The 12,757-nt window shown below is 45.8% G+C and overlaps 1 protein-coding gene across 1 annotated transcript; it reads right to left on the bottom strand.

Moving 5' to 3' along the window:
• Positions 1–948: 948 nt before the first annotated feature.
• FJX1 (four jointed box 1 (Drosophila)) lies at positions 949–2,460 on the bottom strand. Its single transcript, XM_006864895.1, has one exon. It carries the CDS (start codon positions 2,260–2,262, stop codon positions 949–951), a length of 1,314 nt encoding a protein of 437 aa, XP_006864957.1. The 5' UTR covers positions 2,263–2,460.
• Positions 2,461–12,757: the final 10,297 nt, after the last annotated feature.

Genomic DNA, 12,757 nt, shown 5'->3' with positions numbered 1-12,757 from the left:
ACAGAAATGAAATTCTAAATTTTAAACTCCCTTTTATTGAAATATAAGTTTGTTTAGTATATTTACACCACACTTTATGCACATATATACACAGAAGGCAAATTCCGTCAAATAAAAAAAGTCTTAATAAAAAATGAAAATAAAAACAAAGTAAAGTGCACGAAATAATTTTTTTTTTTTCTGGTGAACATCATCATTGTCAATATTTTGGTCGGTTTTGAGTGGGCGGAAGGAGTACATAAATTCACTCAGAGCATACAGCTGGTTTTGCACTGAGTAACCTGCAGGCTAAAGTGACCAGGGGTTAAAAACAAGTCAGGAAGATATCAGGGTCTGCAGAACTCCCAGGGGTCTGGAGGTCCTGCCCTCTTTGTCCTATCAGGAGACGTTTGTCCCCCTGCTCTTAACAGTGATCTCACCATCGCGGTGCTGGAACAAAGGGAGAACACAGGAAGGGGGCTCCACCAGCCAATGCCACAGCCCTGCTCCAGGGCCACTGACGATACCTTTTGTAGGAAATTTTCAGAATTAGCTCAAGGGCTCATATGGAAATTTTCCTTTTTCCAAAGGGTACTGAAGGGGCCCAGGAATGGGGTGTAATACACTCCCATAAAGTGGGCCAGCCGGGAACAAAAACTCAGCAGCCAGTGTCTTCCTATCTCACACTCCTTGTTAGCACAGGGGACAAAATCAGTGTAAAGGCTGGCTGAAAGGAAGGTGACACTTCTCGCCTCGGTGAGTTCGTCCTCCCAGAACTTTGAAAGGAACCAAGGTGGGGTTGAGAGAAAGGGGCAGGTGGATGAAACTGAAGTTTCAAAAACGCCTCCTCACTCTGGCTACCAGCTGGGCGTTGGCTGGCTGGTCCCAAGGGGATGGCAGAGGCGACGGCCCTTCCCCCATCCTCTATCACCGAGTCCGGTTTTTCTCTTTTTCCCTCTCCTGGTGACGCTAAGTCCCCAGTCGGCGGCCGTACTTGGCTTTACAGTGCAAAATGTGCTTGGCGAGGAAATCTAGGCGGCGTTGCAGCAGCTGAGCATGGGGGTCAGCAAGCGCCGCCAGCTCCGGGAAGCTAGGCTCGTGGCGCCGGTAGAGGCGTAGCAGCCGGGCCGTGGCGTCCTGGCCACGGTGCAGCTCCAAGACTCGCCTCGCTGTCCGCTCTCGGAACACGCACACGGATTGCAACAGCGGCTCGTTGTATTTGTCCCACATGCCTGCCACCCGGTAGCCGTGCACCAGACCAGCTTCGTTGTCCAGAAAGACCAGAGCCCCGCCAGGGCCGCGGTGCAGGTTGCTGGTGGCGCGCTGCATGACGCGCGGGTCCCATTGCAGGCTGAAAAGGTTGCTGACAAGCCGGTCGAAGTTGGCTGTCAGGTAATCGAAAAGGATCAAGTCGGTCCATTGCACCAAGTCCACCAACTCCGCTTGGCTGCGGTTGGTCAGTTCGCCCCCGGTGGCGCGCAGAGGTTGCAGACTACCGTCCTCGGAACGCCAAGGCGCGGGCACTACGACGTCCGTGAGGTTGGGTAGCCAGCGCGTCAGGCTCACCACGCTGCCCTCGGTCCAGTGCGCTGCGCGCAGCTCATCTTGCACCTGCGCCCACTGAGCGACTCGCGCCTCCACCCGAGCCAGGGCCAGCGGCGGCACGTGGCGCTGGAGGCCCAGTAGGCACGCCAGGTAGTAGGACAGAGCCTCACCCTGGATTTGTTCAGGGTTGATGCCATAGCGCACGCAGGCGCGGGTACCGTCGGCGAAGCGGGCCAGCCGGTTGGAGCTACGTCCGCAGCCACCGCGCTCCAGGGCCACCACCTGGGCGCTGCGCGCCGCCTCCAACCACACAGCCGCCTGGGCCTCCGAAAAGCCCCGGGGCACCTGTTCCTCCAGACCGCGGCTCCAAAAGACGCCCCCGTGCACCACGGCGATCTCGGCTGACCGGAGCCGTCCCGCTGACACGTGCAGCCTGCGCTCGTCCGGGGGCCGCCGGGGCGGGCCGTCCGCGCCGGCCGCCAGGGTGAGCAGCGCCCGGAAAGTTTTCAGGGAGCCACTACGGGCGTCCCACGGCAAAGGCGGGGGCAGAGGGAAGCGCGGCGCGGGCTCCGGACCACCGCTCCGGCCCGGGCGCCGCGGGAATCGGTCTTTGGGTGGCCCAGAGGCGGGCAGCAGGGTTCGCGGCGGCAGGAGCCCGCCCCACAGCGCCAGCAGAGAGCCCAGCGCCAGAAGCCAGAGCCCCGCGGTGGCGGCAGCGCCCCGCATCCTCCTGCCCATGCTCCCACGGCCGTGCCGGTACCGCCGCCGCTTCAAACCAAGCCCGGGAGCCCGGGTCCCGGCGGCGAGGCGGGCCCGGCTGCTTGTTGGCTCTGGGGCTTCAAGCGCCTCATCCCCATCGCGGCCTCGGAGCGCTGCGGGGCTCAGCCCGGCGCTGGGAAATCGCCCCGCCGCCGCTTCCCAGCTGCTTTTGTATTTCGCTGTGAGACCCTCCGGCCGGCGCGATTCACAGGCGCCCGGACCACGTGGGAGCGAGGGGTACCCCCCTCCCCCTCCTCCGTCGCTGCTCCCCGCCCCCCGCTCGCCCGCCCCCTTCCTCTCCTCTTCCCCTTAAAGCGGCGATGGCTCCTTCCGACAGAGCGAAGTGGCCCCACACCCATTCGGGGACTTCGGGGCCTCAAGGACGCTCGGCAGGCGGATCCAGTGCAGGGTCGTCGCCGAGCAGGAGTCTGGGGTCTGGTGGGAAGGTCGCGGCCCTGGTCCTCGTGAGGGTGGGTGGTTACCGTGTCCCTTTGCCAGGGCGGCGGCACCTGACCTCCTGAGAACTTCAGACAGCCTCTAACCGCGCAAGACTCTGGGAGAGTCCCTTCGCTTTCTCAGTTTCTATCCAGTGTGATTCACGCTGCCGGATGTAAGTCCCCGAGAATCTCTCGGAGCCGCGGACGCTGTGACTCCAGCGGGAGGAATCGTCTGTATCAGACAACTTGAAACCGACCTCTCCTCGCCTTCCCGCGCTGTCATCACTCTCAGTAGTCACTGCAGACTCGGGGACTGTAAGGGTGACAGGATGATCCGCTGGTCCCAAGCAACTCTCCAGAAATTAAACCTCCGTGTGCACGGAGTACACCTAGGCCCACTCCCAAGCATGCGTTAATTTTTTCACGGAGCGGTGAAATCCCAAGCTAGTTTCTTACTGCTGAGACGTTCACAGAGTGCGCTGTGTGTGGGGGGGGGGGGGGGGGAAGGGGCGGTTAGGGACCGTTTTTCTAAAGAAACATGTTTTGCCCAGAGGAAACTGAGGCACAGAAAAGGACTGGCGCTTGCCACCTAGCAAGTGGAGAAGCTCAAATTCGAACTCGTGTGTACTGACATGCAGACCACTTGATTTTCTTTCCACCTCGAGAAGTGCAATACATTATCAAGTCGTCAATTTTCTTCGTTTTTAAAATTTATTGTCAATTTGCCAGCCACTTTATTCTCAAAATCGTATTTTTCAATTAAGGAAACACACAGACACACACACACACACACCTCCCCCCTTCCCCATGCTTCTATAGCATTTTACTTACTAATTTAGTGGAAAAAGAATGGGACAGGAGGATCAAGAACGTATAATACCTCTTTTCGATTACTTTTGTGTTTAAGACACCAGGAAAACTCTTGGACGAGTTTCCCCCTCTGCATCCAGAGTGTGTCCCAGATTCAAACCGGGATTCCCATCAACTCTGCTAAACAAATGTCAGGGGAGGGGGGAGAACCCGCCTCCGGAGAGCCAGAGTTTGACAGCTCTTTCCTTACACGTGTTCCTTTTTTCTCTCCTGCCTCCCTCCCCTCTCCCCCAGGTGCACTTGCAGGTTTTCAGCTGCACTTGCTCATCAGCCAGCACTGATTATATTTTATTCTCCAAAGGCTGAATTCTCAGCAGTTAGGGAGTAGATATCCTAATGCTTGCAGATGAGCAGATGCCTTGAATGACCATATTTGGGGCCTTTCAGCACAACCTTTGGTGAATTGGCCCAAGTGTGGGAGGTCTTTGTTAAATCTGTTCCATAACCCACGTTGGCTATTGTCTGACTTTAATAGATTTTATTTGATAATGAGATTACTATGGCTCCCCTATATATACATCAAAACATAATAATTCCTTAAAAATTGTCCACTTTCTGCCCTGTTCATTGTCTTCCTTCATCTTTCCCTAGAGGGCAGAGACTATGTGTTATCAATTTCACCTACGCATCTAACATAGTACATTACGCTAAATAGACTTTCAGTAAATTGAATTTAATTTTTGTCTTTTGGTTTAACTTCTATGGGGATTTTTATTTCTTTCTAAAGCCGCACATTTAGCTTGGGCAAACTATAAGCAAGAGCGCCACCTTGTGGGCATAAGTGGAAGATAAGTAGAGCTCTGTACATTTTTAACTGGAGAATTAAGTCAATTAAATTCTGAGATTATCAGTTATGTCGTGCTGTGGTGGCTTGCGTGTTGTTGTGATGCTGGGAGCTAGCCCATCGGTATTTTGAATGCCAAGGTGGACAGGTTTCAGCAGAGTTTCCAGACTAAGACTCTAAAGAACGAGGAGAGGTGGACTCCTTCCAAATGTTTAGCCACTGAAAACCTTATGAATAGCAGTGAAACACTGTGAGATGGCACCAGGATATTGAATAATGAAACATGGTAAATAGCACCAGAATATTGTCAAATATAATGCCAGAAAATGAGCCCCTCAGGTTGGCAGGAATTCAAAATACTGCTGGGGAAGAGCTGCCTCCTCAAAGTCTCAGAGTTGATTGCTATAATGTGAATGGGGAAAAGCCCTCGGGACCTTCATTTGCTGATGGGGCACAACTCAAAATGAGAAACAGCTGCAAACATCCATTAATAATTGGAACAGGAAATGTACAGAGTATAATCTAGGAAAATTGGAAGTTGTCAAAAATTAAATGGAGTACATAAAGATCGATATTCTAGGCATTGCTGAGCTGAGATGGATTGGTATTGGCCATTTTGAATCAGGCAATCACACGGTTTACTATGCTGGAAATGACAAATTGAAGAGGAATGGCAGATTCATAATCAAAAAGAACTTTTCAAGATCTTGAAGTATTATGCTGTCTGTGATAGGATACTATCCATAGGCCTACAAGGAAGACCAGGTAATACCATTATTATTAAAATTTATGCACCAAGCACTAAAGCCAGTGAGGATGAAATTGGAGAATTCTACCAACTGACTCCTCGGCACTTAACAACAACAACAACCAACTTCTATAGTCTGAAATTGATCAAACATGCAATCAAGATGCATTGATACTTACTGGTGATTGGAATGCAAATGTTAGAAAAAAGAAGGAGGATCAATAGTTGCAAGCTATGGCCTTGGTGACAGAAACAATGCTGGAGAATGCATGATAGAATTTTGCAAACCCAATGACTTCATTGCAAATACTTTTTTTTAAAGCAACATAAAAGATGAGTACACACACAGAAATCAATTAACTACATCTTTGGAAAGAGACGGTGGAAAAACTCCATATCATCAGCAAAAACAAGGCCAGGGGCAGACTGTGGAACAGATCATCAATGGCTCATATGCAACTTTAGGCTGAAGCTGAAAAAAATTAAAACAAGTCCACAAGAGCCAAAATACAACCTTGAACATATCCCACCTGAATTTAGAGATATCTGAAGAACAGATTTGATACATTAGATGCTAATGACTGAAAATCAGAAGATTGAGGGATAATATCAAGACCATCACACAGGAAGAAAGCAAAAGGTCATTAAGAAGACAAGAAAGAAAAGACCAAAGTGAATGTCAGAAGATACTCTGAAGCTTGCTCTCCTGTGTAGAGATGCTAAAGCAAATGGAAGAAATGAGGAGGTCCAAGAGCTGAACTCAAAATTTCAAAGATCAGCTCGAGAAGATAAAGCCAAATATTATATTGAAATGTACAAAGATCAGGAGTTAGAAAACCAAAAGGGAAGAACATGCTCTGCATTTCTCAAACTGAAATAACTGAGGAAAAAATTCAAGCCTCAACTACAATACAATTTTTGGGCAAAATATTGAATGATACAGAAAGCATCAAAGGAAAGTGAAAGGAATACAGAGTCACTATACCAAAAAAGAAATGGTTTATGTTCAGCAATTTCAAGAGGTAGCTTAAGATCAAGAGCCAATGGTACTGATGGACGAAGCCTATTACGCACTGAAGACATCAGTAAAGAACAAGGTTCCAGGAACTGATGGAATACAAATTGAAAATTTTCAACAAACTGAGTCAACACTGGAGGCACTCACTCATATATGCCAAGAAATTTGGAAGGCAACTACCTGGTCAACTGATTGGAAGAGATCCATATTTGTGCCCATTCCAAAGAGAGGTGACCCAATGGAATATGGAAATCATTGGACAGTATCATTAATATCACATACAAGTAAAATTTTGCTAAAGATAATTTTTAAATGGCTACAACAGTACAGTGACAGGGAACTGTCAGTAATTCAAGCCAGATTCAGACAAGGATGTTGAATGAGGGCTATCACTGTTGACATCAGATGGATTTTGACTGAAAGCAAAAAATACCAGAAAGATGTTTCCCTGTGCTTTATTTATTTATTTTGAACTTTTTACTGTGAATTGAGTGATAGTTTACATGGGAGAATATCAGTTTTACACTCATTGTTTCATTGCAAAGATTACAGTCTCCTCTGTGCATCATTATTCAACAGTATTTGCTTCTATTCCCTCTGTGTTTTTCTTTTTTTTATTTGATGTACGCAAAAACACTCAGGAATATACAATCATTTAAACAACCAAAGGACACATTCTGCAAGCCTGTCTCCTGGCCACCAGCACACAGCCTTTCTCTTTACATGAGTCCAGAGTCCCCAGCTACTCTATCTCTCCAGGTCATTGTGTCTTGCCTCCATCTCTGGTGGTGTTGCTTCTTTAGATAGGGTCCCACATTCCACTTGTGCTCTTCTCCCTTGATGATCCTAGCGTTACCTGTGCTTTATTGACTACGCAAAGGCTTTTGTCTATGTGGATCATGGCAAGCTATGGGCAGCACTGCAGAGAATGAGTATTCCTAAAACACTTAATTGTGTTAATGAGGAACTTGTACATAGGCCAAGAGGCAGTCGTTCAAACAGAACAAGGGGACAATGAATGGTTTTAGATCAGGAAAGGTATGTGCTAGGGTTGTATTCTTTCACCATATTTATTCAGTCTGTATGCTGAGCAAGTAATCTGAGAAGCTGGATTATAGAAGAAGGGCATGGCATCAGAATTGGAGGAAGACATATTACAACCTGCGATATGCAGATAATACAACCTTGCTTGCTGAAAGTGAAGAGGACTTAAAATACTTACTGATGAAGATCCAAGAGCACAGCCTTCGGTATGGATTGCATCTCTATGTCAAGAAAACACAAATCCTCACCACTGGGCCAATAAATGACCTCATGATAAATAGAGAAAGATTAAAGTTGTCAAAGGCTTCGTTTTGCTCTGATCAACACTCATGGAAACAGCAGTCAAGAAATCAAATGACATATTGTATTAGGCAAATCTACTGCACAAAACCTCTTTAAAGTATTGAAGGGCAAAGATGTCAGTTTGAGGGCTAAAGTGCACCTAACTCAAGTCATGGTATTTTCAATAACCTCATAAGCATGCGAAAGTTGGACAGTGAATAAGGAAGACTGTAGAAGAATTGATGCATTTGAGTTACAGTGTTGGAGAATATTCATGATACCATGGAATTCCAGAAGAACAAACAAATGGTCTGTTCTTCTTTTAGAAGAAGAATGCTCCTTAGAAACCAAGATGGCCAGACTTCGTCTCTCATACTTCAGACATACCAGTATAAAACAGTTCCTGGAGAAGCACGTTATGCTTAGTAAAGTGGAATGTCAGTGAAAAAGAGGGAGATCCCCAATAAGATGGATTGGCATAGTGGCAGCAGCAGTGGGTTCAAGCATAGCAACAATTACAAGGATGGTATAGGACTGGGTGGTGTTTCATTCTGTTGTACAGTTGCTATGAGTCAGCACCAACTTCAAGGCACCACCAACAACTGTGGCACAAGCTATGTTCTAGGTGCTCTGGGGTGACCCAAAGTAGTTGGTGTCTCTGACTCTTTGTTATCAAAAGCTATAATAACTACAAAGGATTGGTTATTGTTAAGTACCATTTATTGGATTCTGGCTTATATCTTCCCTCTATGGGGTCTAAGTGTTTTAGGAGCAGAAAGCCTTATTTTTTCCTGCCGACTTTGTAGCTTGCAGTTCAGAGCTTATCCTATGGTGCCATCACAGTCTTAGTTCACGGTAAATTCTCAGAGGAATCAGTCTTTTCTAGTGTTTTATGCTACCTGGACACAATGCCAGGAGCTCTGGTAGACCTAGTGGGTTAAGTGTTGGGCTGCTAATTTCAAGATGGGCTTCTGAAGTCAGTCAGCCACGCTGCAGGGGACAGACGAAGCAGTCTGTTCCATTATTGGAAACCTTAAGGAGGAGTTCTACTCGGCTCCATAGTGTAATATGAATTGGGATCAACTCCATGACAGTGGGTTTTGAGGTGGTGGGGGCATCATAAATATTGTGTCACTTACTGGGTGTTCAATTAAAAGTTGCTGAATAAATTATCAGAATATTAATGAGATGGGGCTCTACAAATAATCAAGTGTATCAGGTGTTTTGTTTTTAAACACCAAAAGATACAAAATAAGTTGTGTGTGTGTATGTGTGTTTTAAGACAGTTTTTAAAAGAAAACATCCATGATAGCACTGCATAATGCAGGGGAAAGCAGTACCTGATTTCCAGCTTGGAGGGCTGACCTCAAACCCAGAGACCCCACATTAAGGAATCTGGTTTTACTTGAGAGGAAACTGAGCCTAGAGAAGTGTGACTTTAGTTTCATTGAGCAGCTCTTTACTTGTAGCCACAGAATCCAATGCTAGAGCATATAACCTGTTGCAAGTGAGTTGATCGTCTTAAATCAAAGTAGAGTCAACTTATGGAGACCCCAAGTGTTGCAGAGTAGAACTGCTCCATAGGGTTTTCTTGCCTGTAGTCTTTGTGGAAGGGGATCTCCAAGCCTTTCTTCCACCATGCAACTGGGTGGGTTTGAATGACCAATCTTTAGGTTAGTAGCTGAGTGTAAACCATTCATACCACCCCAGGGACCACTATACTGGAACAGGAGACACTAACAGCAAACTTTCAGGAATTTGTTGAAATGCAGAATGATAGAAAACCAAAAGAGAAGTAGCATCCAGTTTTAAAGTGGTATTTGGTTATTTGTTGTTAAGTGCCATTGAGTTGGTTCTGACCCATAGTGACCCTGCACAGAGTTTCTGAGGAGCAGCTTGTGAGCTTGAACTCCCAACCTTGTGGCTGTAACTGACTTTGCAATCCAGCACATTAAGCCAGAGCATCACACCAGGACTCCTTTGGTTATGTGTTGTTAGGTGCCATTGAGTCAGTACCGACTCATAGCGATCCTGTGCACAACAGACAGAAACACTGCCCGGTCCTGGGCCAACCTCATAATTGTTGCCATGCTTGAGCCCACTGATGCTGCCACTTGGCCAATCCATCTCGCTGGAGGTCTTCCTCTTTTTCTCTGACCCTCTACCTTACCAAACATGATATCCTTCTCCAGCGACTGCTCCCTCCTGACAAAATGTCTGAAGTATGAGAGATGAAGTTTGGCCATCGTGGCCTCCAAGGAGCACTCTGGCTGCACTTCTTCCAACACAGATTTGTTGGTTCTTTTGGCAGACCATGGTACTTTCAATACTCTCCTCCAGCACCATAGCTCAAAAGCATCAATTCTTCTACAGTCTTCCTTATTCACTGTCCAGCTTTCGCATGCATATGAGGTAATTGAAAATACCATGGCTTGGGTCAGGCGCACCTTAGTCCTCAAGCTGACATCTTTGCTCTTCAACACTTTAAAAAGGTCTTGTGCAGCAGATTTGGCTAATGCAATGCGTCATTTGATTTCTTGATTGCTGCTTCTGTGAGTGAGTGTTGATAGTTGATCCAAGAAGAATGGTTACTTAGTAGTTTGTTATTTATTTTAAAATGCTCCTCTGCTTATCTATTGGATGAAAACACTTCAGTATCCTTTACTTCTGGGCTGAAGACTCCTTCCCCACCCATGGCCAAACCACTGTGACTGAAGTTGAGTTAGCATCATTTCTCACAATTAAGTAGTTTGAGTTTCTTCTGCCTCCGAGCAGATGTTTGGGAATGAATTCCTGAGAGCCTTTTTCCTGAGTGTGGACTTCTAGTGTCTTCTAACTTTCCCACAGTCCTGCTGGAAGGACAGTCTGGTTCATATAACAGTGCCTTCTGGGGAAAAGAAAGGAGGTGGAGTTGAGGCTTGGGAGCAGTGAAGGAGGTTTAGAATTAGAGTATTTTCCAACTCTGCTCTTTTCCCTTTCTAGCTATCTCTCTAGGCTAGCTATTTACTTTCTATGAATTTCGGCTTCCGCATCTGAGAAATGAGGATTGTAAATCCTACCCACTGCTCAGGGTTATTAAGAAGCTTTAGTGAAATAATAATAATACCAAGAACAACAATAGTAACGAACATTTGTTGGGTACTTTTTATGGGTGTGCTTTTTATGGACTGGGCACCACGCTAAGTCCTGAGCATGTGTTACCTTGTTTAATCATCCCAACAAGAACTTATTCCTTCCAATTTACAGATAGGAAAACTAAAACTTAGCCTAGCTAGTAACTGGCCTGAAATCTTACAGCAAGTAAGTAGCAGAATTGGAGTTAGAGAATGATGAATGTAAAACCCTTTGTAAACTGCAAACTACTAGGGAAATGTCAAAAAATTATTGCCTTAAATCAAAGCAGAAGCAACTCAGAGGACATTTTTCTTTGAAATGCTCTCTGGGGTTGCTACTGAGGGAAATGGTTAAAAGCCATTTATCGCTAAAATCCAACCTTGCCACTTAGCAGGGGTGTCATTTTGAGTAAGTGACTTAGACTCTCTGTGCCTTAGTTTATGGAAAATGCTGGAAAGTCCATGTAAGCACTCCTGATTATTACTGTTTCTGCTTTTGTTACTTTTCCTTGTGGTTTCACCATTTCATTGTCCAGCTTGGGGTCACGGGGAGGGCTTCTGCCTTTTCCTGTTGCTGCTTGCCACCAAACTTCACTTTGATCTTGAGAGACATATATAGGTAGTGCTCTAGTCCAAAGCACCCTCTTTATACCATAATTGGATGCCTTTCCTGACACTTTTGCTATTTTCCTTCTACATGGAACTGGACCAGAGGAATTTTATCAACATTCCCAGTGCCACTGTGGCTGAAAGGCCAGAGCTTCCAGCAGCCTCTGGCTGCCGGCCCCTAACTTCCTCTCACTCTACCTTCCTTCTTCAGTCCTGGCCTGTCCTGGGCTCTCCTCAGTTACCAAAATGAAATAACCAAACCCACTCTCATCTAATCAATTCTGACTTAGAGAAACCCGACTTAGGGTTGCTGAGGCTGTAAATCTTTACAGGAGCAGAGAGTCTCATCTTTCTCCCACACAGCAGCTAGGGGGTTTGAATCACTGACCTTGCGCTTAGCAGTCCAATGCTTAACCTAGAGTGCCACCAGGGATCTTTTCCTCCCAAGTATTTGTTGTTGTTGTTAGGGGTGGTTGAATTGATTCCAACTCATAGTGACCCTGTATACGACAGGAGTGAGTGGAGCATTGCCCAGTCCTGTGCCATCCTCACAGTTATTGCTACGGTTGACCCCATTGTTGCAGTCACAGTGTCAATTCACTTAACTGAGAATCTTCCTCATTTTCCCTGAACTCTACTAACTATGATGTCATTCTCCAAGTATTGGTCCAAGATGACTTGTTGAGGGGAGGCGAAGGCTTGCCATCCTTGCTTTCAAGGAGTATTCTGGTTGTACTTCTTCCAAGACAGATTGATTTGTTCTTCTGGCAGTCCATGGTATAGTCAATATTCTCCTCAACACCATAATTCAAAAGCATCAAGCCTTCAGTCTTCCTCATTCACAGTCCAGCTTTTACATGCATATGAGGTCATTGAAAATGCCATGGCTTGTGTCAGGCATATGTTAGCCTTCAAAGTACTTTCTTTGCTTTTGAACACTTTGAAGAGGTCCTTTGCAGCAGATTTACCAAATGCATATGTCATTTGATTTCTTCAATGCTGCGTTCATGAAGGCTGATTATGGGTACAAGTAAAATGAAATCCTTGACATCTTCAATACTTTCAAAAGCAAAAGGTTGTTAAAAAGGCAGTAAAGAAAGAAAAGACCAAAAATGATGTCAGAAGAAACTCTGATACTTGCTTTTAAATGTGGAGTAGCTAAAGCAAGGGAAAGAATGATGGAGTAAGAAAGCTGAACAGAGGATTCTGAAGGGCAGCTTGAGAAGACAAAATAAAATGCTATGATGAAATGTGCAAAGACATGGAGTTGGAAAAACAAAACGGACAAACACAATGGGCATTTCTCAAGTTTAAAGAACTGAAGACAAAATATAAGCCTTGAGTTGTTATATTGAAGGATTCTATGGACAAAATATTGAACAATGCAGGAAGTGTCAAATAAAGATGGAAGGAATACATAGAGTCATTGTACCAAAAAGAATTGGTTGATGTTCAACCATTTCAAGAGGTAGCATATGATAAAAAACCAATGGTATTGAAGGAAGAAGTTCAAGCGACACTAAAGATATTAGCAAAAAACAAGCCTCCAGAAAGTGATGGAATAGCAAT

This window comes from Chrysochloris asiatica, unplaced genomic scaffold, assembly GCF_000296735.1.
Source record: "Chrysochloris asiatica unplaced genomic scaffold, ChrAsi1.0 scaffold00072, whole genome shotgun sequence".
NCBI classification, from domain to species: Eukaryota; Metazoa; Chordata; class Mammalia; order Afrosoricida; family Chrysochloridae; genus Chrysochloris; species Chrysochloris asiatica.
The sequence above is the reverse complement of the archived record's forward strand: the minus strand, read 5'-3'. Positions and strand labels throughout refer to the sequence as shown.